The 26,679-nt window shown below is 35.6% G+C and overlaps 1 protein-coding gene across 3 annotated transcripts in view; it reads right to left on the bottom strand.

Annotated features, from left to right (window-relative positions):
- Window positions 1-26,679, bottom strand: part of LOC145713536 (uncharacterized) — a 447,260-nt gene that overhangs the window by 136,937 nt on the left and 283,644 nt on the right. For all 3 annotated transcript variants that reach the window (XM_081792394.1, XM_081792393.1, XM_081792392.1), the window contains one exon: window positions 9,813-9,932. In XM_081792394.1, the coding sequence (XP_081648520.1) occupies window positions 9,813-9,932 (120 nt within the window). The remainder of the gene's footprint in view (window positions 1-9,812; window positions 9,933-26,679) is intronic.

Here is a 26,679-nt window from a genome sequence, read left to right on the forward strand (position 1 = left end):
AATGGCTACAATCAACAACACAAGATACAACAGGTGTTGGTGAGGATGTGGAGAAAGAGGAACCTTCTTGCACTCTTGGTGGGAATGAAAATTGGTGCAGCTATACTGGAAAACAGTATGGAGGTTCCTCAAAACGTTACAAATGGAATTACTCTATGATCCAGCAGTTGCAATACTGGGTATCTACCCAAAAGACAAAAAAAAAATACCGATACGAAGGGATACATTCACCCTGATGTTTATAGCAATATTATCTACAATAACCAAGTTATGGAAACAGCCCAAGTGTCCATTGATGGATAAATGGATAAAGAAGATCTATATATCTACATATATCTATATATCTTTATCATCTATATCTAAATCTATACATATCACATCTTATTTATTTTAATATTACTCAGCCACAAAAATAATGAAATCTTGGCATTTGCAACAATGTGTATGGAGCTAGAGAGTATTATGCTAAGCGAAATAAGTCAGAGAAAGACAAATACCATATGATTTCACTCATGTGGAATTTAAGACACAGAACAAATGAGCAAAGGGGGAAAAAGAGAGAGAGGCAAACCAAAAAACAGATTTTTAACTATAGAGAACAAACTGATGGTTGCCAGAGGGAAGGTAGGTGGGGGGATACTTTAAATAGATGATGGGGATTAAGGAGTGCATTTTTTCTGATGAGCACTGGGTGTTGAATGGAAATGTTGAGTCACTATGTTGTACACTTGAAACCAATACAACACTACGTTAAGGAATTGGAATTTAAGTAAAAACTTAAAAAGAAAGAAATTAAGTATTATAATATTTATTAAGATTCTTTTTTATAACAATAGTGCTATCTCTCATTTTTATTGAGCACTTCATATATGTTAAATGTATTTCAATTTATTTTTACAATAACCTTTATGGGTATCATTAACTCCATTATACTTTTGAGGAAACTAAGAGCAGTTAAGTAATTTATCTAATGTTACATGGTTTAAAATTTACCTATTATAACCCCTTTATTTTTACAAATGAGGATTTGAGGTTGTGTGTGGTTCAGTTAATTGACAAAGATCACAAAGCTAGTATGAATAGAACGAAGACTACAATCTAAGTTTCATGACTCTTAGTGCATTACTCTTTGCAATTTGAATAACTTTCATATTATTTCTATGTTTTAGAACTTTATAGGCTTTAGCCAAATTACCTTTCTGCCTTCTTTCTCTAGACAGACCGATTTAATCATAGTTGAATTTTGACTTAGGGGGCAAGTCTAGGTAGACATACAGATTGGAAATTATCAGCATATGAATAACAATTAAAAACCATGAGGTTTCCCTTAGGTAAAAGGAAAGATAGTCCTTCTCAAACATTGGCCTGCATCAGAATTACAGAGAGTTTGTTAAAATTTGCACATTCCTAAGCCCCAACCCTATACATTCTGATTCAGAACGTATGGAGGTACAGTTCAGGAATCTGCATTATTAAAAAGCACCTCTAAGTACTTCTGATGTATGTAGTGAAATAATCATAACTTGAGAAATACTGAAGTAGAGGGAGCTGAGAAAAAGCTCATTACAAAGTATGGGAGAAAAGCAACATTTATGGAATAAAAAATTGGATCCAAAAGAAGACACTGAGAAAAATGGTCAGATAATTGTGAAAAGAGTTCCAGAGAGTACAATGTCACAAAGCCAAGGGAAGAAACAGTTTCAAGGAAGCAGTGGTCAACTGTGTGAAATGTTGCAGATAAAGTAAGATGAGGACTGAAGTTTCAGTAGAGTATTGACGGAAGAAGGTTGGGTTCTACAGGTTGGGTAGTGGATGAGATGTAATGAATTCATAACACAGACTGTCCTTTTAGGAATCTTGGTTTAGCAGTGAAGGATAAAGGCAATAAAATAGTTAATGGAAGATGCAGAATCAAGTACTATTTTATTTGGGGGTATGGGTGTTTTGAGAGTGACTACAGGTTGAGTGGAAAGAGTAGGTGAGTAGGAAAGTTCCCTCTTATAATAAACAAGGTGTGGAGGACATAAGAAGATGAGGACCATTCTTAGAAAGGAGGAGAAACATGTTCTTCTCTGTGCCTAGAAGGGAAGAAAGAAGACTGCCTGTGGATAAGAATCATTTTGAAGGTGGGAGTACAAGAAGTAAAAAGTTTCATACCTTATGCTTTATTTACTTTGAAGCTATATTATAATTTTTTGCATAACAAATTCAAACTGTTTTAATTTTCTGATGAAAGTAAATTTTATCTTGTAAAATATCCACCTTTATTTCCCATGATGATTTTTGCCTTAAAGCCTACTTAGTCTAAAATTCAAAATTTCTTTTGGTAATTGTTTGCATGTCACATTTTTTCCATCATTTTACTTTCAAACATTCCAAATTTTTATATTTCAAACATGTTTTTTGTAAGAAGCCTATAGTTGGGATTTTTATGCCTAGTGTAACATTTGTTTTATCTTAATTGGAGCAGTTTATTTACATTGGATGGTATTATTGATATATTTGGGTTTAAATCTACCACATTATTACTTGATTTCCACTTTTTCTGCTTACTTCCTTCTTCAATTTCCTTTTACTTTCTTGTTTTCTTCTGGATTATTATTTTCCAATTCCCTTCTATTGCATGACAGTTATACATTATTTTATTATTCTTTTAGTGGTTACCATAAGCATCCATGGTTTACCAAAGTACTTTTTCATTTTTTGGATAGTGGAAGGACGTTAGAATACTTTAACTCTATTTACCTCCTCCTTTCTTATTGGTTACTTTTATAATGGGTTTAAATTCTATATATTCTAAGCCCCATATTATTGCTATTATTATCATTTAAGCCAGTCAATAATCATTTATATTCACATACATGTTTATAATTTGTGTTGCTCTTCATTCCCTTCTGCATCCTTGACCTTCCACCTGGAAATACTTTTCTTCTGCTGAAGAACCTTAAGTTGAGTGTGCTGGTTACAAACTCTCAGATTAGTTTGTCCAAAGCGTCTTAATTTCACTTTCATTTTTGAAGGATATTTTTATAGGGAACTGAATTCTAAGTTGGCAATTATTTTCTTTCAGCACTTTCACTTCACTTTTTGAAAACAGCATTCCATTTTCTTTTCTTTTCTTCTTTTTTTTTTTTTTTTTTTTTTTTTTGGAATTGCTTTAGTCAAGGTTTCAATCTTCTCCCAGGTCTTGGCCCCATTTATTTTTATTTTTACTGACTGTTATCTACCTAATGCCTTTACAGTTTTTTTAATGCTTATTTATTTTTGAGAGAGTGGGGAGGAGGGGCAGAGAGAGAGAGAGGGAGACACTAAGGCAGGCTCCAGGCTCCAGGATCTGGGCTGTAAACATAAAGCCCGACGCAGGACTTGAACCCAAGAACTGCAAGATCATGACGTGAGCTGAAGTCAGACACTCAACTGACTGAGCCACCCAGGTGCCACTGCTTTAAAAGTTTTTAAAATTTGTCAAACTTTTCTGGTTGTTTTCATCTGGATATTTGACACAAAATACCAAGTCCATAGCTACTAGAAGTATTCCCTCAGTGTTCATAACTGATTGGTTTGATATTTTTGCTGAAGGGAATATGAGGCCATACAATAAAATTTAAAAATGGCTGGAGTTGGATAAGGGATCTCTTTTGGAAGTGGTAAAATTTTGGACTAGCTTCTGAGAAAAGACAGCCAATCACAGATGATTAAATAAACAAGTAATACAATCCAACTGAACTTGATAGACAGCAGTGACAAGCAGGGGTAGAGAGTGGTATAATGTATCTGGGTCTCAATTTTCTAGTTTAAAAAATGAATGTGGGGGCACCTGGGTAGTTCGGTTAAGTGTCCAACTCTTGATTTCAGCTCAGGTCATGATCTCATGGTTCATGATTTTAAGCCACACATAGGGCTCTGTACTGACAGGTCAGAGCCTGCTTGGGATTCTCTCTCTCCCTTTCCCTCTGCCCCATCCCAACATGTGCTCTCTCTCTCTCAAAAATAAATAAATAAACTTAAAAAAATAATGTGAAAATAGTTTCTGCCCTACTTATCACAGTCGTTTTTAGAACCAAATGAAGTGATGGTATGTATTTCTAAAAAATTGACAGATGTGAAAGTAAATTATGAAGTGGTACAAATTTTGGCTATTTATACATATGCAGATTTTAAAAAATAGAATAAAACATACTAAATTTTAAATCATCTTTTTTTTAAAGTTTTACTTATTTAAGTAATCTATACACCCAACATGAAGCTCTAACTCATGACCCTGACATCAAGACTCACATGCTCTTCTGACTGAGCCAGCCAGATCCTCTGAAGTCATTTTTTTTCCTTCAAAGGAATAAAATGCATGAAAATGAATCTTTATTTTGAGGATTATATAAATTTATTTATTTATGTTTAGGTGGTTTTTTTGTTTTATTTTGTTTTGTTTTCTGTTTTTTTGTTTTTTGTTTTTTAGTAGGTTCTGAGCCCAGTGCAGAGCCCAGTGCAGGGCTTGGACTCATGAGATCAAGACCTGAGCTGATATCAAGAATCAGATGCTTAACTGACTGAGCCACCCAGGTGCCCCTAGGTTTATATAATTTCTTTACATTTTCACTCACAGAACTTGCATATACTGCCACGTTCCCACAGCACTGGGGGAAATATTCTTGGAGGAAGGCTCTGAGTAGGCAGTAACTGAACATATCTCAGAGCGATTGAAAGAGAATATGGTGGTAAAGAAGTGGGATAGAATTGGAGAAAAAGTGAAGAAAAAAGACAAGCAGGTGCTCTGTGGGTTTCAAATTTATACTTCCTTCTTTAAACCTGAGTTCTCATAAAGCTCCCTGATGAGGATAAATTAACACAGCTGTCTCACCCATACTAGCTACTTCTGGAAGACTATCAAGGTCAGTGGTCAAAGGGTTACTGCAGAATGGTCCAGGGAGAGCCCAGCAAGCCTAATGCCTGATTATGGTTTTATCCCCTGGGTCTTGCCATTTGAGTGAAAATAAGATGTCAGTCAAGTAGTTTTAGGCTTCCACTACTGAGCAGAGATGAACTATTTATGATGGACGATTTTATAACATAGTTCATTATTTGCAATTGTCACATGGGAAGAAATGGAATTTGTTTCAGATGGTAGAAGGACAAAGCCACTTTTTTGAGCTATATGATAGATTTTCAGAATGTACTATAATAACACATTTTGGGGATAGAAAACACTCTTCTTAAGGAATCCATATTTAAATGAAAATACCTTGTAGTCATGCAATATTTCAACATACAAACATGCGTTTTGTAACTCTGTTCTAACTTTTCTTACACTTGAAAATGATTCCACTATTGATTTATTTTACAACATAAAGTCTATAAAGTAGCCTTTTGGTTTTTAAATGTTAAAAAAGTGCTGGGGCGCCTGGGTGGCGCAGTCGGTTAAGCGTCTGACTTCAGCCAGGTCACGATCTCGCGGTCCGTGAGTTCGAGCCCCGCATCAGGCTCTGGGCTGATGGCTCGGAGCCTGGAGCCTGTTTCCGATTCTGTGTCTCCCTCTCTCTCTGCCCCTCCCCCGTTCATGCTCTGTCTCTCTCTGTCCCAAAAATAAATAAAAAAACGTTGAAAAAAAAAATAAATAAATAAAAATTCAAAAAAAAAAGTGCTAAACTTTCCATTAACTAAGGTAAAAACAGTTACTTCTTAGATTTATCCCTTTGTAGAGCATAAAGGTTGATTTTTTCCTTCCATATAATCATTCTGGGCAGCCTTTTTCTACTGCTCATCAGCTTCCTCAACAAAGCATACTGTTTATACCCACATCTATTAACTAGAATTCTGTATATTATATCCCAAAGTTACAATTAAATTTTATCTTTAATTTTTATTTTGGATTGCTGATGCTAATAACCAAGAGCTGGCATAGATGTCACAATTTCCTTAAACATGAGAAAATCTCAAAATCAAATAGGGTATCATTGACTACTCACAGCATTGCAATGTTGAAAAGACATTTTGGATGACTGCCAAGAACACAGGAAATTGTGATTGAAAACCATAGCATACAATACAAATCTCAGATTGTGTAAGACTTTATAGGCTATGATAATGAAAACATTTGTGTCTTCACAGTCATTGATCAAATTAATGATCATAGTCCACATAACAAGTGCATGAAAAGCACATAGAGCCAGGCATCTTAGATGAAAGAAGAGTATGACAAGTTGTTGGTAGAGATGATGCCAGGGTGCCAGTATACTTTCCTGGGCATGAAATAATGGTCCCAAAAGAAAAACTTATTGCTTATTCTAATTGTGGTTGGTATTGGCCCACATTTGTGGTTAGTTTCTTTAGCTGTTTAAATGAAAGCATCTTGTAAAGTTTTCACCCATCCCAAAGAAGCTGCAACTTTGTGGCCAGTGTTTAATGCAATATAGGAAGAATAATTCAGGCAGCTGATAAAAGAGGGAAGCATACTGGCTTGGCACATTGTTTGCTGATGCAAAAGCCATATCTACATAGTATTTACTGTTTGACCTCCAATGTTGTTTAATTCTGTCACATTACCTGTGCCCATGGAGTTAGATGAACTGTTAAAGATAAGGAGTGGAGCCAACAAGAAGTATGCAAAGGGAAAAACATGTTTAATCTCAGAGACAGATTTATCATGAAGCCAATGAAGCTTAAGTTTTAGGGCCCCTCACTTGTATAAGCCCCTTCCAAGGCCCTGAGAGTATTTTATGTTTGAAATATTTTTCAAATTTATATATTTTTTGATTTTCTAATTTGAAAGTTTAATTTGTGGGGCACCTGGGTAGCTCAGTTAAGCGTCCTATTTCAGCTCAGGTCATGATCTCATGGTTCGTGAGTTCAAGCCCTGCCATTGGGCTCTGTGCTGACAGCTCAGAGCCTGGAACCTGTTTCTGATTCTGTCTCTCCCTCTCTCTCTGCCCCTCCCATGCTCACATACTGTCTCTCTCTCTCTCAAAAATAAACACTTAGAAATTTTATAAAGTATAAACTTATACTCTCAAACTCTGTGAAGTTTAGGGTCTTCAAAACCTGGCCTCCCCTGTTAAATGTGTGCCTCACCAGTAGTCAGTTTGTGAATTTGATTTGATATCCTTCAAACTCCTTACACCATCCCCATATTCCCAACACGTCTGAATCTATAGCTACAAAACAAACATTTTGATGAAAATCAATAATAATCCATTTCCATGTTAGGAATTAATCAATCCCTAGTCAGGATATATGCACTAGTTAATGATTTCTTTCAGAGGCCACTACAGTAGGAAATACAGTTGTAGGCTTGTGAAACAATATGAGATTCATAGAATTATAAGTGGCCTTAGCTGTCATTCACTCAAATCCTACATCTTACATAGGAGAACCTGAGATTTAGAGAGGAAATATTACTTAAGTTTATATCTAGGTTATTAGTGGTAAAGTAAGGATTTCAAGAAAATTATTTAATCCTCATGCTAATTTGTACTATTGTTTGAATTTATTTGGTTCATCATTTATAAAGTTTATTTCCTAACATGCTTGGATTTGAATATTTTGCAAATCAAGGTTAAAATTCTATGTGTCTCTACAACTGAGAGACAAATCATTTTCAATATTTGAAATCATTACTTTGTGTACTTCACCACCAACAAAGAATGTCATATTTTTGTATGTAGCTTACAGTTTAATTACATCCTTGATACAATTGAACAATAAAGATAACAGTTTATATTTTAAAGGTCTATCCACTTTTCAGGTCATTTACTTACTATTTCAACACAAACAATTCTGTATTAAGAATCTCTGCTCTCTCTCTTTAATTAAATTATAATGCTAAGATTGTTTTCTATGAAACTGTAATAATAATTGTGTTATGTTTACAAAGATAACAATAAAGTAAGACTTAGCAATAAATTAAAATGATCCTTGGAATACAAGCATGACATTTGAAAGGTTATTTAAAATTATAGCTTTAAAAAATGTCATGTTAAGTCATTTACTTTTTCGGTTGGAGCAAGTCTAAAAGCTATTTTTCCCTTTCCTTAAAATGGAGACATAAGTCATAACTACATTACTTTGTAAAAGTACTGGAAACTCACATAAAATACTAAGACAGATGTAATCATTTGTAATTGGGCTAAAATGATGCACATAAAATATGCTACCTGACTTCACTGAAACTAATCTTCAGGCTTATTATTTCTGAACTTAAAAATTCCTTAACTCAATGCATTATAAAAATCTTTACAAAAAGTTTGTAACATAATACATACAAGTAATAAAAAATGCAGATAAGTTAATACTAGACTCAGTGGTTAAATGAACAAAAGTTACGAACAGGCAATTCAGCTGAAAGGAAATAAAAATGGCTAATAAATATAATGAAAAACATTTAACCTCATAAATTGTAAGATAAACAAATTTGACCAGGATTATGGCTATGACTGTCACATAATTCTATTTATATAAATAGTAAAAGCATAATGGAATAGTTATGGATGCATGCTGCTGATAAAAGTATAAATTAATACAACCCTTTAGGAAAAAATTTTTTTTCAATATATATTAAGAAACTAAAAATATTCCTAAAGCTTCAACCAGTAATTTCATGCCTAAGCAACTAAGACTGAAAAAAGGCTTAATGTGTAGAAATTCATAATCATGCACATCAAAGCAGTATATATAATAGCAAAAACTTGAAATAATTTGAATACCAACAATGAAGAAAATAACAAGTTAATTATATGATCAAGTTATATGATCAAGTTTATATAATCAAGTTATATATAATATATATACACACATGCACATATATATGTGAATATATATATATATATAAATATTGTTAATGATTAAAGCAATTCATGCTTTTCTATATTTTCCACATTTTAGATAATGAGCAGTTACTTCTTTCAAATTCAAAAAATTAATTTTAATAATAATGATAAAGAAATGTAGAAAATAGGAGAGACATATATTAGTGTATAAGGAAAATGTCCAAGCAATCAAACACATACTTAAACAAAAATGAAGCTTGATTTTATAATTCTAGTAGGAACAAAGACAGATAAAATCCAATACTGGTGAAAATATAGGTTTTAATTTGGCAGAATTCTTCTGGTCGATAATTTGATAATATAAATAAGCTTAAAACAATATTACATTCTGTCACCATAATCAAAATCATAAGAATGTAACCTATGAAAAAACCCTGTACCATTTTTTAAGAACTTTGTTTAAAAAAAAAATCTGAAAGAATCATAGTAAGGTATTCATGAAAATTATTTGAATAATTAAAATACATTATACTTACAAAGACAATTATATCAGCTTTACTTTAAAAAATGTTTAATTATTTATTTTTGAGAGAGAGTGAGAGGGAGGGGCTGAGAGATGGAGAGAGAGAAACCCAAGCAGGCTCTGAGCCGGCAGTGCAGAGCCCAATGTGGTGTTCAAACTCAAGAACCTTGACATGATGAACCGAAATCAAGAGTTGGACACAGACTAAACCACCCAAGGTGCCCCTAAAAGCTTTACTTCTAACAACTGAAAGTTGGTGGCAATCTACATAATCCAACAATAATTGAATGATCATATAAGTTACAGTATATAAATTCAAGAGTAAAAAAAGGCACTTACTTAAAATTAATGTAACGGAAAAGAAAGATGTGATTACATCATTTCATATACTGTATTCATTGAGAAACATTGGAAGGAAACCAAAACTTCATAAATAATTGCTGTATTAAATTAGAGACGATTTTACAGACATTTAGAAATCTTTTTAAAATGCTTAATATTAATGATAAATCTTTTTTTTAATTGCTTACCACTTGCATCCTAGACAGTTTATTTTCAGGGGTAAGGAATGCTAGAATTTGTGTTTCCGTTCTTGTAAGATCAGGTGGCAGAGCAAATATGTAGTGACAGATTTTATTCACACTCTTGCACTACAAAAGAAGAAAACAAAGAAAGAAAAGAAAGAAGATGCATAAAATCAACGTCTCTAGATCAATTCTAAAATGTAATTGACATAATTTTCATTATTCAAAAAATGACCATATATATAAATATACAAACACATGTGTGTTTCTATTTACGTTCAGTGGAAGATACAACATGACACACCAACAAGATGAAAAATATATTGTCTGTTTTCAGTCAACTGTGTAGTATCCAAGTATAAAACTGGGTTAATTTTTAGGGATTCTCAATTGTGGTGTAGGCAACATGCCAATGAATAAGAAAAATTTTTAAAAAATAGATATTAAATATTCATTTATTTTTGAAGAAAAATTCATGGAAATTTTAGAAAATGTTGAAGAAACTAAGAAATTATCTATCATCCAGAATCCTGCCCACAGAGAAACAAGGTAAGTATTACATTTACTTATCATGACTTCCATAAATAACTACTTACTGTGAATTTATTTTAAAATGCACTTTTTTTTCTTCAATTTTTACCAAATTTCACTTTATATTTTTGCTTCCCCCATAAAACAAATAAAAATCCAAATATATTAATTTCAACTATAAATATTTTCAAATGTACAACTAATAGTTATAAACTTTTAAAAACACTTCCATAATAATATCACAACCAGCAAAATTAACAAAGCTTCTTAATATAATCTAATGTTCAGTCCATGTTAAATTTTTTCTTTTTCAATTATTTTGTTTGAATCTGGATCCAAACATGAAAATGCACTTTGACAGAAATTTTTGTATAGCCTGTATATATGCTCTCAGGGGCCATATTGTAATTTCTTTTAAATATGGCATACTGTCTGAAAGAAATTTGAACTGTGTGAATTTTAATATTTTGACATAACATAGAATGTTATTCTGAACTGTCAATAAGAATTTTAAAAAGGAAGGTCTCAACAAGTACAAAAAGACTGAGATCATACCATGCATATTTTCAGACTACAATGCTACGAAAACTTGAAATCAACCACAAGAAAAAAATGGGGAAGACCACAAATACATAGTGGTTAAAGAACATCATACTAAAGAACGAATAGGTTAACAAGGAAATTAAAGAAAAAAATTTAAAATACATGGAATCAAATGAAAATGAAAACACGATAGTAAAGAATATTTGGGATTCAGCAAAGGCGGTCCTAAGAGAGGAGTATATAACAATACAGACCTACTTCAAGAAGGCAGAAAAGTCTCAAATACACAGCCTAACCTTACCCATAAAGGAGCTACAAAAGGAGCCAACAAATGAAGCCCAAAGCCAGCAGAAGAAAAGAAATAATAAAGATTAGAGCAGGAATAAATGATATAGAAACAAAAAAATCCCAGAACAGATCAATGAAACTAAGAGCAGGTTCTTTGAAAGAATTAATAAAATTGATAAGCCCCTGGACAGACTTATCCAAAAGGAAAGAGGAATTACCCAAATAAATGAAATCACTAATGAAAGAGGAGAGATCACAACCAACACCACTGACGTGCAAACAGTTGTAAGAGAATATTATGAAAAATTATGTGCCAACATATTGGCAATCTGGAAAAAATGGACAAATTGTTAGACACATATAAACTACCAAAATGGTAAAAGGAAGAAATACAAAATTAGAACAGACCCATAATCAGGAAATAACTTAAATCAGTAATAAAAAATCTTCCAACAAACAAAAGCCCAGGGCCAGATGGCTTCCCAGGGGAATTTTACGATTAAAGAAGAGTTAATACCTAGTCTTCTCAAACTGCTCCAAAAAATAGAAATGGAAGGAAACCTTCAAAAACTCATTCTACAAGATCAGGATTACCTTGATTCCAAAACCAGGCAAAGGCCCCACTAAAAAAAGAGAATTACAGGCCAATATCCCTGATGAACATGGTTGCAAAAATTCTCAAGATACTAGCAAATCAAATCCGACAGAGCATTAAGAAATGATTCACCATGATCAACCAGGATTTATTCTTGAGCTGCAGGGCTGGTTCAGTATTCACAAATCAATCACCATGATACACCATATTAATAAAAGAAAGGATAAGAACCATATGATGCTCTTTATGCAGAAAAATCATTTGACAAAGTACAGTATCCATTCTTGATAAACACCTTCAACGAAGTAGGGATAGAGAAAATATACCTCAACATCATAAAAGCCATTACGAAACATCCACAGCTAATATCATCCTCAATTGGGAAAAACTGAGAGGTTTTCCTCTATAGTTAGGAACAAGACAGGGATGTTCATTCTCACTATTGTTATTTAACATAGTGCTGGAAGTCCTAGCCTCAGCAATCAGGTAACAAAAAGAAATAAAAGGCATCCAAATCAGCAAAGAAGAAGTAAAACTTTCATTATTCACAGATGACATGACACTCTATGTAGAAAACCCAAAGACTCCACCCCAAAATTGCTAGAACTGATACACAAGTTCAGTAAAGTCATAGGATACAATATCAATGTACAGAAATCTGTTGCATTTCTATATACCAATAATGAAGCAGCAGTGCAGAGCCCACTTCAGATTCTGTCTCCCTCTCTCTGTCCTTCCCCTGCTCATGCTCACTCTTTCTCTCTCTCTCAAAAATAAACACTAAAAAAATATTTAAAAAAATAAAGAAATCAAGGAATGGATTCCATTTACAATAGCACCCAAAACCATAAGATAGCTAGAAATAAACCTAACCAAAGAGGTAAAAGATCTTTACTCTGATAACTATAAAACACTTATGAAAGAAATTGAAGATTACACAAAGAAATGGAAAAAGGTTCCATGCTTATGGATTGGAAGAGCAAATATAGTTAAAATGCCTACACTACCCAAAGCAATCTACACATTAAATGAAATGCCAATCAAAATACCACCAGAATTTTTCACAGAGCTGGAACAAACAATCCTAGAATTTTTATAGAACTACAAAATGTAGTTTTGATTCAAGCAGCAGCAGAAGCAATACCACCTGTGTCAGAGAGTGGGATCCCCAATTCTCTGTTTGTAGATTTACTAGGACTCATAGGGCTCAGCATATAGTTGTACCCATGGTTTAGATTTATAAGAGTAGAGTAGTAAGAATACACAGCAGGTTCATAAAATAAAATGACACAGGCAGATTCTGAAATAATCCATGTGTAAGTTTCCTTATGCTTTCTCCCTCCTGTAAGGGATCACAGAAAGCAAATTCTCTTCCCAGGAACAAAAATTGCAGCAATACCAGTTTGATTTTTTTTACTGGGGATTGGTCACATATACAATTTCTGCCTAGTACATATCAAAATTTCAGATTCCCAAAAGGAAATCAAGTATTCAGCATAAATCACATTGTTTGTACAAATACTATAGGTACAATGAGCCACTCTTACCATTTACCTAACAGAGAAAAGCCAAGTTACCAAACTTCAACCAAGCCCAACTTTGCAGAGTTTTCTAAAAATTACAATCTCAATATTGATAAGTTAATTTTTTTCACACCACCACTACCCAAATGGTATCCCTGTTTTTCATACCACCACTACCTAAGTGGGACTCCTTTCCAAGCATTAAATGAAAGCAATTTTAAATGCAACTGAAATGCCATCAAAGAAATACATATCTTACCTGCAGAACCTGAATAACTAATGAGAGGTATGGAGTAGGTGGTAGCACTTAGGACAGAAATCAAGTTTCTATGCTGCAGGATGTTATTTGCATTTAACAATATTGAAAAAATGTAATCTTATTTCTTAGTACTATTAAAACAGTCTATAAAGCTCAGGCAATTCAAAGTACCTATTTTCTTAACTCTTGAAATAAATCCTGTCTGGGAACCGTATTCAAGTCACTGATAATAAATCATAAAGTTCAATGTGGTACTGAATAAGAAAGGTAATTTGGGGAGAAAATAAAATGAGAGGTTAGAAAAATCTATCATATTAATAAAACAAACCAGTACCAGAAATTTTACATATTCTTCCTACTAGTGTCTCTCCAACTTTCTTGACCATAATGATCATAAGCAGCCCTTTTTAAAAATATAGGTTCACAGGCCACTTTACTTGAAGATTATGAATAGATAATATAGCACTATGGTCAAAGTTACCAATTTTAGAACCAGACTTCCTAGGCTCAACTTAGCTCAACTGCTTGGTAGCTGTGTAACTGCAGGTAAATTAAACAACCTCTATATGCCTTAGTTTCCTTATGTATAAAATGGGGATAAAAATAAAATGCTACCTCATAGGATGGTTGTGTGGATTAAAAGAGTTAATATATGTAAAACAGAGCCTGGTAGCCTATATGTGAAAATATGCATACCTATTGATATACATATCAAATTGATATACATGCAAATGCAAGCATAAATTACATATGTGTAATATATATAAAAAGCTTTTGTATATAAAAGGCACAAGATGATGATGATGATTCATAGGCCTAGTGTAGGTCATAAAAAATATGTATATTTAACAAGTGCCCCAAGTGGTAGTTATGAGTGTGAGAAACTCTACATTTGAACATGTAAGTAGAGATGTACTCTAAGATTTAAAGACTTCTTAAAAAGCTGTAGTAAATAAGACAAAGTGGTATTGGCACAAAGATAGACAAATTAATATAACAAAAAAGAGCATCTAAAACCTGATACAAGTATATATAGAACTTGGCATATAATAGAAGTGGTGTTGTAAAATGGTATAGAAACAGCAACTACTTAATAAATGGTGTTAAAAGAACTGGTTAGCCACTTGGAGAAGAGTAAAATATCTGACCTATCTTATAAAAAATCATGGATTTTTATCCATGTATTAATAACCAATGTGAAATGTAAAATTTTAAAGCTTTTAAAAGAAAATAATGGGGAACAACTTTCTGATCTTGAGGTAATGAAGGTTCTCTTAAATAATACAGAAAAATAACTAGCCAGAAAGGATAAGATTGATATATTCTATATCAAAATAAAGACAATCATGAAGAAGGTAGAAAGACAAGCCACAAACTAGGAGAAGATATTTGAAACATGAGTAACCTCTAAAGACTAGTATCTCTAATATAGAAATAGCAAAGTACAAACCAATAAGAAAAAAGACAAACAATTCAATAGATCAGATATTTCACAAAGGAGAAAATATATAGCCAATAAACACCATAAAAATGGGGACTCAAGGGACATTAGACAAATGACAGAATAGGAGATCCTTAACCTGTATCCCCACTCTACAACAATAATTTGGTAGTCCTCTACAGACAAAAGTGTCTTTGTGGAATCTTTGGGATCAAGGGAAGAGATTGTAAAATCTCGCTAAATTACAAGACTGAGGAGAGACATTTTGAGAAAGCATGCTTGCACATATCCTGGTGGCTAACCTACTGACCATGGTCCCAGCTACAGACCCAGAAAAGCTCCACATCCCTGTGAACTCAGCTACAGCTTGTTTGGCTTTGGTCGTGCTAACAATATCATACACTAAGGGACTCAGGAGGAATCAAACCCATCTGCGCATTGGTTGGGCATGCCAACTGGACAAAATGCCAAGACAGAGGAATTCATCTCAAAAGAAAGAACAAAATAAGGTCACAGCCAGGGATCTAATTGAAACAAATAAATGTAATATGTCTGAACCAGTATTTAAAACAACAATTATAAAGATACTAACTGGGCTTGAGAAAAGCATAGAAGACACCAGAGAGTCCTTACTGCACAGATAAAAGACCTAAAAACTAGTCAGGCCAAAATAAAAAATGTGGTAACTGAGATGTAAAACTGATTGGATGTAATGATCATAAGGGTGGAGGAAGTTTAGAGGAAGCAGAGGGATGAGAGGGAGGTTAGGATGGCAGACTAGTAGGAGGACCTTGAGTCTGCCTCATCCCTTGAACACAGGTATATCAACATCAAATCATTTTGAACAACCAGGATATTGATCTAAGGATTAAGAAAACAATCTGCACAATTGGAGGGAGAGAATGTGGCAGATGCAAGAGTTGGAGCTGTGACTTGGGAGAGAGGAAAGGAACCTCAGAGTGAAAGGAACCTTTTTTGCAGGAAATGGTCAGGAAGAGAGGGAGAGAGTGGTGGGTAGTGAGCAACGTGTAGGATTCATGCAAGACTCCATGGTGTGGGGAATCTCCTGGGTCACACTGGGAGATATTGCTCCCCTTATAGGGATACATTTGGAAGAGGGTTTTTGCCTCTCTGAGGACAGAAAGCCTGCCAGGAGCCACTGAGCAGCCATTCAACAGCAGGAAACAGAGGTGCCCAAAGATGGTAGATATCCTTTTCGCAGCTTTTCATTGTGCACCACAATAGACTCGAGCCACTATGTGTGCCTTGTGTTACTGCTTTTCTGGGACAAAAATGGCACAGGGGAAAGAGGTGTATACAGATTACAGATAACCAATTGCAGCATTTTGCCGTATGCCACAATAGACTCCAGCCACTGGGCGTGTGCTGTGTGACTACTTTTCTGGGACAGAATGGTGAAGGATGCACCATGAGTCTCTCCTCCTGAGAAGGGGAGCAGGATCTACTGGGCCCTTTAAAATTTGGAGTTTTGAATCCCAGCCTCTAACCAGAGATAAAATTATGGAGAACTGTGGCTCTGGGTATGCCAATTGCTGGGCACAGACAGGTTAATGATAGGAATCTGATAAAAGACTGGGACACTTTTCTGTGAGAATCTCTTGAACAGAGGTGGTCACCAGTTCCCCTGCGAGGGGAGGAAAAGGCAGGGTGACACCATCATCTACCCATTCCCCAGCCCCACTCCAACCACCAGCATGGTAAGACTTCAGAGAGAAACACAGCACCACCTAGGTGAGGCCATAGTCAGTCACTTAACCAAGCCCCACCCACCTCACTCAGGATGGGCATTTACCTGAAACAAGTACCCTGAGAATCAGCATAGCAGACTCCTCCACCAGAAGACCATCAAAAATCCCTTTGACCCACTTAGTCTAGGGATCACAGTGAGCTGTAATGCTTCATTTCTAGGGTAAACTCAATCTAGCTTAATTGGGCTTCTTTTTGTTCATTTGTTCATTTTCTTTGCTTCTGTATTTCCTTTATGTTTTTTTCCTTTATTTTATTTTTCTTTCTTGGCTATGGAAGGAGAAAATTTTTACATTTATTTTAATTTATTATTATTTAAAAATATATTTTCTTTCTTTTCTCCCTCTTTTTTCTTTTTCTTTTCTATCAAGCTTCTCTCAACAAGCAGACCAAAACACACTTAGGATTTACCTTCCTTTATTTAATTTTTTTGGTTTTTAGTATTTTACCTTTAATTTTTATTTTATTTTATTAATTTTCTTCTTCCTCCAAAATGACAACACAGAAGAATTCACCCCAAAAGAAAGAATAGGAAGAAATGACAGCCAGGGATTTAATCAACACAGATATAAGCAAGATGTCTGAACTAGATTTTGAAACCATGATTATAAGAATAGTAACTGGGGTTGAAAAAGCATAGAAGACACCAGAGAATCCCTTTCTGCAGAGATAAAAGAGCTAAAATATAGTCACACCAAAATTAAAAATGGTGTAACTGAGATGAAAACTTGAATGGATGTTATGACAGCAAGGATGGACGAAGCAGAGCCATGAATCAGTGATATAGAAGAAAAAAATATGGAAAATAATTAAGCTGAAAAGTAGAGGGAAACAAAGGCAAAAGATTGTGATAAAAGACTCAGAGAATTCAGTGACTTATTAAAGAGGAATAGCATTCTTATCCTAGGAGTACCAGAAGATGAAGAGAGAGAAAAGGGGCAGAAGTTTTATGTGAAGAAATTTGAGCTGAAAACTTAACTAATCTGGGGAAGTATTTAGACATAAAACTCCAAAGAGCACAGACAGCTCCCATTAAATTTATAAAAGCTGACTATCACTGAGGCATATCATTCACAAAATACACAGACAATGAAAGAATAGTGAAAGCAGTAAAAGGAAAAAAAAGTACCTAACCTACAAGGTAAGATATATCAGGTTCACAACAGATCTGTCTACAGAAACTTGGCAGGCCCAAAAAGAGTGGCAGGGTATATTCAATGTGCTGATTGGGAAAAATATGCAGCCAAAAATTCTTTATCCAGCAAGGCTGTCATTAAGAATAGAAGAAGAGATGAGGCACCTGGGCGGCTCAGTAGGGTAAGCTTCTGACTTCAGCTCAGTTCATGATCTCACAGTCCGTGAGTTCAAGCCCTGCATTAGGCTCTGTTCTGACAGCTCAGAGCCTGGAGACTGCTTCGGATTCTGTGTCTCCCTCTCTGCTCCCTCCCCCACTAACACTCTGTCTCTCTCTGTCTCAGAAATAAATAAAAATAAAAAAATTAAAAAAATAAAGAATAGAAGAATAGATAAAGAGTCTCTCAGACAAACAAAAACTAAAGGAATTTGTGACAAATAATTCAGCCCTGCAAGAAATTTTAAGGGGGACTCTTTGAGTGGAGAAAAGACAAAACAAAAGACCCAAAGCAACAAAGACTAGAAAGGACCAGAGAACATCACCAGAAACACAAACTCTACAGGCAACACAATGGCACTAAATTCATATCTTACAATAATCCCAGAATGTAAATGGGCTACATGCTCTAATAAAAAGATATAGCATATCAGAAGACATAAAAAAAGAGATCCATCCATATGCTGCTTACAAGAGACTCAGTTTAGACCTAAAGACACCTGAAGAGTGAAAATGAGGGGATGGAGAACCATTTATCATACTAATAGACATCAAAAGAAAGCCGAAGTAGCCATACTTATATCAGACAAACTAGAATTTAAAACAAAGACTCTAAGAAGAGATGGAGAAGGGCATTATAGCATAATTAAGGGGTCTAGCCACCAAGATTTAACAACTGTAAATATTTATGCCCCAAATTTGAAACACTCAGGTATATAAATCAATTAATAATAAACATAAAGACACATATTGATAATAATACAATAATAGTACGGGACTTTAACACCCCACTTACAACAATGACAGATCATCTAAGCCTAAAATGGCTTTGAATGACACACTGGATTAGAAGGATTTAACAGATATATTCAGAATATTTCATCCAAAAGCAGCAGAATATACATTCTTCTTGAATGCACATGAAACATTCTCCAGAATAGATCACATACTGGGTCACAAATTAGCCCTCGACAAGTACAAATAGCTCAAGACTGTACCATGCATATTTTTAGACCACAAATATTGTAAAAATTGAAATCAATCTCAAGCAACGTTTTGGAAAGTTCACAAATACTTGGAGATTAAGGAACATCCTACTAAAGAATGAATGGGTTAGCCAAGAAATTAAGGAGGAAAAAGGGGTGCCTGCATGGCTCAATAAGTTGAGTGTCCATCTCTTGATTTCGACTCAGGTCAAGATCCCAGGGTCATGGAATTGAAACCTGTTCCAGGCTACGCAAGAATCAAGATTCTCTCTCCCTCTGCCCCTCTCCCTACCCATGCACTTTCTCACTAGAATAAAAAATTTTAATTAAAAAAAGAAGAAATAAAAAAGCACATGGAGGCAATGAAAATGAAAACATGACAGTCCAAAATATTTGGGATGCAGCAAGGTTAGTCATAAGAGGGAACTATAAAGCAATCCAGGCTTTCCTAAGGAAGAAATGCCTAATATACACAACCTAACCTTACACCTAAAGGAGCTGGAAAAAGAATAGCAAATAAGTACCAAACCAGCAGAAGAAGGCAAATAAAAAAAGATTAGAGCAGAAATGAATGATATTGAAATAAAAAAAAAAGGCAGTAGAAGAGATCAATGCAATTAGGAGCTGGTTCTTTGAAATAATTAACAAAATCAATAGACCCCTAGTCAGACTTATCCAAAAGAAAAAGAAAAGGACCCAAATGAATAAAATCAAGAATGAAAGGGGAGAGATAACAACCAACACCACAGAAACACAATTATAATAGAATATTATGAGTAATTATATACAAAAAAAATTTTACACAATCTGGGAGTAATGGATAAATTCCTAGAAACATATAAACCACCAAAACTGAAACAGAATGGCATAGAAAATTTGAACAGATGCATAACCAGTAAAGAAACTGAATCAATAATCAAAAATCTCCCAACATGCAAGAGTCCAGGATCAGACGACTTCCAAGGGAAATTCTACCAAACATTTAAAGACCAATTAATACCTATTTTTCTGAAACTGTTCCAAAAAATAGAAATGGAAAGAAGACTACCTAACTCATTCTCTGAGGCCAGCACTACCTTAATTCCCAAATCAAACACACAATATAAAGAAAAAATACAGTCCAATTTTCCTGATGAAAATTGAGGCAAAAATTCTCAAAAAGATACTAGCAAATTAGAATCCAACAATACATTAAAAGAATTACTATCAAGAAGGATTTATTCCTGGGCTGCAGGGTTGGTTCAATATCCACAAATCAATCACTGTGATATACCACATTAATAAAAGAAAAGATAAGGACCACATGATCCTCTCAACAGATCCAGAAAAAGCATTTGACAAAGTTCAGGATCCATTTTTGACAAAAACGTTCAACAAAGTAGGGGATAGAGGGAACATACCTCAACATCATAAAGCCCATATATGAAAGACCCACAGCAAATATCATCTTCAATGGGGAAAAACAGAGTTTTTTCTTTATGATTAGGAACAGACAAGTATGTCCACTCTCACCACCATGATTTAATATAACACAGGAAGTCCAACTCTCAGCAATTAGATGACAAAAAGAAATAAAAGGCATCAAAATCAGCAAGGAAAAATTCAAATTTTCACTACTTACAGAAGACATGATACTCTATGGAAAAACACAAAAGACTCCAACAAAAAATTGCTAGGACTGATGCATGAGTTCAGTAAAGTCACAGGATACAAAATAAATGTACAAAAACCTGTTGCATTTCTATACACCAACAATGAAGCACCATAAAAAGAAATCAACAAATAAATCCCATTTATAATTGCACTGAAACCCATAAGATACATAGGAATAAATCTAGCTAAAGAGGTAAAAGTTCTATACTCTGAAAACTATAGAACATTTATGAAAGAAATTGTTAATGACACAAAGAAGCTGAAAAACATCCCATGCTCATAGATAAGAAGGACAAATATTGTTAATATATCTATACAACCCAAAGCAAGATACACATTTAATGCAATCCCTATAAAAATAACATTAGCATGTTTCACAGATCTATTACAAACAACAGTAAAATTTATATGGAACCACAAAAGACCCTGATTAGACAAAACAATCCTGAAAAAGAAAAGCAAAGCTGGAGGCATCACAATTCTGGACTTCAAGGTACATTGCAAAGCCTTAGTGATCAGGACACGATGGTACTGGCACAAAAATAGACACATACATCAATAGAACAGAATAGAAAACTCAAGGGGAGTCTTGGTGGCTCAGTCCATTAAGCGTCTGACTTTGGCTCAGGTCACAGTGTCACATGGTTTGTGAGTTTGAGCCATGTCAGGCTCTGTGCTGACAACTCAGAGCCTGGAGTCTGCTTCAGATTCTGTGTTTCCCTCTCTACCCCTTCCCAGCTCATGCCCTGTCTGTCTCCCTCTCTTTCTCCAAAACAAATAAACATGAAAAAAAAAAACTCAGAAATGGACCCACATGGTATGGTCAATTCATCCTTGACAAAACAGGAAAGAATATCCAGTGGAAAAAAGACAATCTATTCATCAAATGGTATTGAGAAAACTGGACAGCAACATGCAAAACAAGGAAACTGGACCATTTTCTTACACCATACACAAAAATAAATTCAAAATGGACAAAAGACTTAAATGTGAGACAGGAAACCATCAAAATCCCAGAAGACAACAGAAGCAGCATCCTCTTTGACATGGAACATAGCAACTTCTTAACAGACACATCTCTGGAGGGAAGGGAAACAAAAGCAAAGATGAACTATCGGGACTTGATTAAGATAAAAAGCGTCTGCATACAAAGGAAACAATCAACAAAACTAGAAGGAAATCTTCAGAACGGGAGAATACATTTGCAAATGACATGTTTGATAAAGGGTTAGTATCCAATATATAAAGAACTTACCAAACTCAACACCCAAAAATCAACTAATCCAGTTAAGAAATGGGTGGTAACATGAATAGAAATTTTTCCAAAGAAAAAGTACTGATAGATAATAGCCACAAGAAAAGATGCTCAACATCGTTCATCATCAGGGAAATACAAATCAAAACCACAATGAGATATCACTTTACACCACAGAATGGCTAAAATTAACACAGGAAACAACAAATGTTGGCAAGGATGAGGAGAAAGAGGAATCCTCCTACACTGTGGGAATGCAAACTGGTGCATCCACTCTGGAAAACAGTATGGAGCTTCCTCAGAAACTTAAAAATAGATCTGCCCTATCACCCAGCAATTGCACTACTAGGTATTTATCTAAAGGACACAAAAATACTGATTTGAAAGGGCACATACACCCCAATGTTTACAGAAGCACTATCAACAATAGCCAAATTATAGAAAGAACCCAAATGTGCATCGACTGATGAATGGATAAAGAATATGTGGAATATATATACAATGAAATATTACTCAGCTATCATAAAGAATGAAATATTGCTTAGGGCACCTGGGTGGCTCAGTCGGTTGAGCATCCAACTTCAGCTCAGGTCATGATCTCATGTCGTGAGTTTGAACCCCACGTCAGATTCTGTGCTGACAGCTCAGAGCCTGGAGCCTGCTTCTGATTCTGTCTCCCTCTCTTTCTGCCCCTACCCCACTCATGTTCTGTCTCTCTCTGGCTCTCAAAAATGAATAAACATTAAACAAAAATAAGAAAAAGAATGAAATATTGCCATTTGCAATGACACAAATCTAACTAGAGTGTATTTTGCTAAGAGAAATAAGTCAGAGAAAGGCAAACATCATATGATTTCACTCATATGTGGAATTTAAGAAATACAACAGATGAACATAGGGAAAGGGAAAGAAAAATAAGATAAAAACAGAGGGAGGCAAACCATAAGAGACTTTTAATGGTAGAGAACAAACTGAGGGTTTCTCAAGTGGATGTGGGCAGGGAAATGGGCTAAATGGGCAATGGGCATTAGGAGGGCAATTTTGGGGATGAGCACAGGATGTTATATGTAAGTGATGTAAATTTTACTCCTGATACCAATACTTCACTATGTGTTAACTAACTTGAAGTTAGACAAACTATTGGAAGAAAAAAATAGATAATAGAATTAGAAATAACTATAGCTAAATTTTTATTAATAGATGTACAATATAAAAAGATGTAATATATTTCATCAATAGCATTAAAGGTTGGGGTAGGGAAAGTAAGAAAGTATAGATTTTATGACTTAAGGTAAGTTGTTATCACTTTACAATAATTACCTTAAAATCAATATACAAAATATACACAGAAAGAAATTCAATACAAAAAAAAAAAACACTGAGGAAGACAGCAAGAGAGGAAGAAAGGAACAAATGATCTACAAAACAGGAATCAATTTACAAAATGGCCATAACTCCTAATATACCAGTAATTACTTTAAATATAAATTTAAATATTAATTCTCTAATCAAAGTACATACAGCAGCTGAATGGGTTAAAAGAAAAAAAACAAGATCCAATAATATGCTGCCTATAAGAGGCACAATTTAGCTTTTAGGATACACATAGAGTAAAAGTAAAGGGATGAAAATACACATATCATACATATGTTAACCAAAGGAAAAAACAAAGCAAGAGAGGCTATGCTTATATCAGATAAAAGAATTTCAGTCAAAATCAGTCACAAAAAGAAAATGTTGCTATATAGTAATAAAGAGAAAGCATTCTTTCATCACGAGAAAGAACAAGCATAAAATATATGCCCCCCAACAATGCAACACATAAATATTTAAATGGAATATGACACACCTGAAGGGAAAAGTAGCAAGACAGTACTAGAAGAGGACTTCAATAATCTGCTTTAAACAATGGATAGATCATCCAAATAGAAAAATAAGTAGGGAAACTTTGGATAAACTATACTTGAGATGAAATGGACCTAACAGACATATGAAGAACATTCCATCCAACAGCAGCAGAACACACATACATCTTGCACCAACAGAATATTTCACAGGAGAGGTCATATGTTAGTCCAGAGAGTGAGTAAAACAAATATAAGAAGTCTAAAACCAAAATGTCATTTCTCATCACAATGTAGGAAATTAAAAGTGAATAACAAAAGGAAAAATGGAAAACTCACAAATATGTATACATTAACCACTCTCCTGAACAATTCAGGGTCAAGAAGAAATCCATAGGAAAATTATAAAGTATATTGAGCAAATTAAGATGAAAACACAGCATACCAAAATTTATGGAATGCAGTAAAAGAAGTTCTAGAGGGAAGTTTATATCAATAAATGCCTACATTAAGAAAACAGACAGGTCTTGAAAAGGGGATTCTAGATAGCGGCGTAGGAGGGCGCGGGGCTCACAGCGCGTCCTGCCGATCACTTAGATTCCACCTACACCTGCCTAAAGAACCCAGAAAACCGCCAGAGGATTAGCAGAAGGGAGTCTCCGGAGTCAAGCGCAGACTAGAGGCCCACGGAAGAGGGTAGGAAGGGCGGCGAGGCGGTGCGCGCTCCACGGACTGGCGGGAGGGAGCCGGGGCGGAGGGGCGGCTCGCCGGCCAAGCAGAGCCCCCGAGTCTGGCTGGCAAAAGCGGAGGGGCCGGACGGACTGTGTTCCGACAGCAAGCGCGACTTAGCTTCTGGGAGGTCATAAGTTAACAGCTCTGCTCGGAAAGCGGGAAGGCTGGAGGACAAAGGGAGGGAGAGCTGCTGAGCCCCCGGACGGCAGAGCTCAGCTTGGCGGGGAACAAAGGCGCCAGCACCATCTCCCCCGCCCATCCCCCAGCCAAAATCCCAAAGGGAACCAGTTCCTGCCAGGGAACTTGCTCGCTCCGCGCAAACACCCAACTCTGTGCTTCTGCGGATCCAAACCTCCGGCAGCGGATCTGACTCCCTCCCGCTGCCACAGGGCTCCTCCTGAAGTGGATCACCTAAGGAGAAGCGAGCTAAGCCTGCCCCTCCACCCCCGTGCACCTTGCCTACCCACCCCAGCTAATACGCCAGATCCCCAGCAACACAAGCCTGGCAGTGTGCAAGTAGCCCAGACGGGACACGCCACCCCACAGTGAATCCCGCCCCTAGGAGAGGGGAAGAGAAGGCACACACCAGTCTGAATGTGGCCCCAGCAGTGGGCTGGGGGCAGACATCGGGTCCGACTGCGGCCCCGCCCACTAACTCCAGTTATACACCACAGCACAGGGGAAGTGCCCTGCAGGTCCTCACCACGCCAGGGACTCTCCAAAATGACCAAACGGAAGAATTCCCCTCAGAAGAATCTCCAGGAAATAACAACAGCTAATGAACTGATCAAAAAGGATTTAAATAATATAACAGAAAGTGAATTTAGAATAATAGTCATAAAATTAATCGCTGGGCTTGAAAACAGTATACAGGACAGCAGAGAATCTCTTGCCACAAAGATCGAGGGACTAAGGAACAGTCACGAGGAGTTGAAAAACGCTTTAAACGAATTGCAAAACAAAATGGAATCCACGATGGCTCGGCTTGAAGAGGCAGAGGAGAGAATAGGTGAACTAGAAGATAAAGTTATGGAGAAAGAGGAAGCTGAAAGAAAGAGAGATAAAAAAATCCAGGAGTATGAGGGGAAAATTAGAGAACTAAGTGATACACTAAAAAAAAATAATATACGCATAATTGGTATCCCAGAGGAGGAAGAGAGAGGGAAGGGTGCTGAAGGGGTACTTGAACAAATTATAGCTGAGAACTTCCCTGAACTGGGGAAGGAAAAAGGCATTGAAATCCAAGAGGCACAGAGAACTCCCTTCAGACGTAACTTGAATCGATCTTCTGCACGACATATCATAGTGAAACTGGCAAAATACAAGGATAAAGAGAAAATTCTGAAAGCAGCAAGGGATAAACGTGCCCTCACATATAAAGGGAGACCTATAAGACTCGTGACTGATCTCTCCTTTGAAACTTGGCAGGCCAGAAAGGCTTGGCACGATATCTACAGTGTGCTAAACAGAAAAAATATGCAGCCGAGAATCCTTTATCCAGCAAGTCTGTCATTTAGAATAGAAGGAGAGATAAAGGTCTTCCCAAACAAACAAAAACTGAAGGAATTTGTCACCACTAAACCAGCCCTACAAGAGATCCCTAAGGGGGATCCTGTGAGACAAAGTACCAGAGACATCACTACAAGCATAAAACATACAGACATCACAATGACTCTAAACCCGTATCTGTCTATAATAACACTGAATGTAAATGGATTAAATGCGCCAACTAAAAGACATAGGGTATCAGAATGGATAAAAAAACAAGACCCATCTATTTGCTGTCTACAAGAGACTCATTTTAGATCTGAGGACACCTTTAGATTGAGAGTGAGGGGATGGAGAACTATTTATCATGCTCCTGGAAGCCAAAAGAAAGCTGGAGTAGCCATACTTATATCAGACAAACTAGACTTTAAATTAAAGGCTGTAACAAGAGATGAAGAAGGGCATTATATAATAATCACAGGGTCTATCCACCAGGAAGAGCTAACTATTATAAATGTCTATGCGCCAAATACCCGAGCCCCCAGATATATAAAACAATTACTCATAAACATAAGCAACCTTATTGATAAGAATGTGGTCATTGCAGGGGACTTTAA

The sequence above is a fragment of the Panthera onca genome, chromosome X (assembly GCF_046562875.1).
Source record: "Panthera onca isolate mPanOnc1 chromosome X, mPanOnc1 haplotype 2, whole genome shotgun sequence".
In the NCBI taxonomy this organism is placed as follows: Eukaryota; Metazoa; Chordata; class Mammalia; order Carnivora; family Felidae; genus Panthera; species Panthera onca.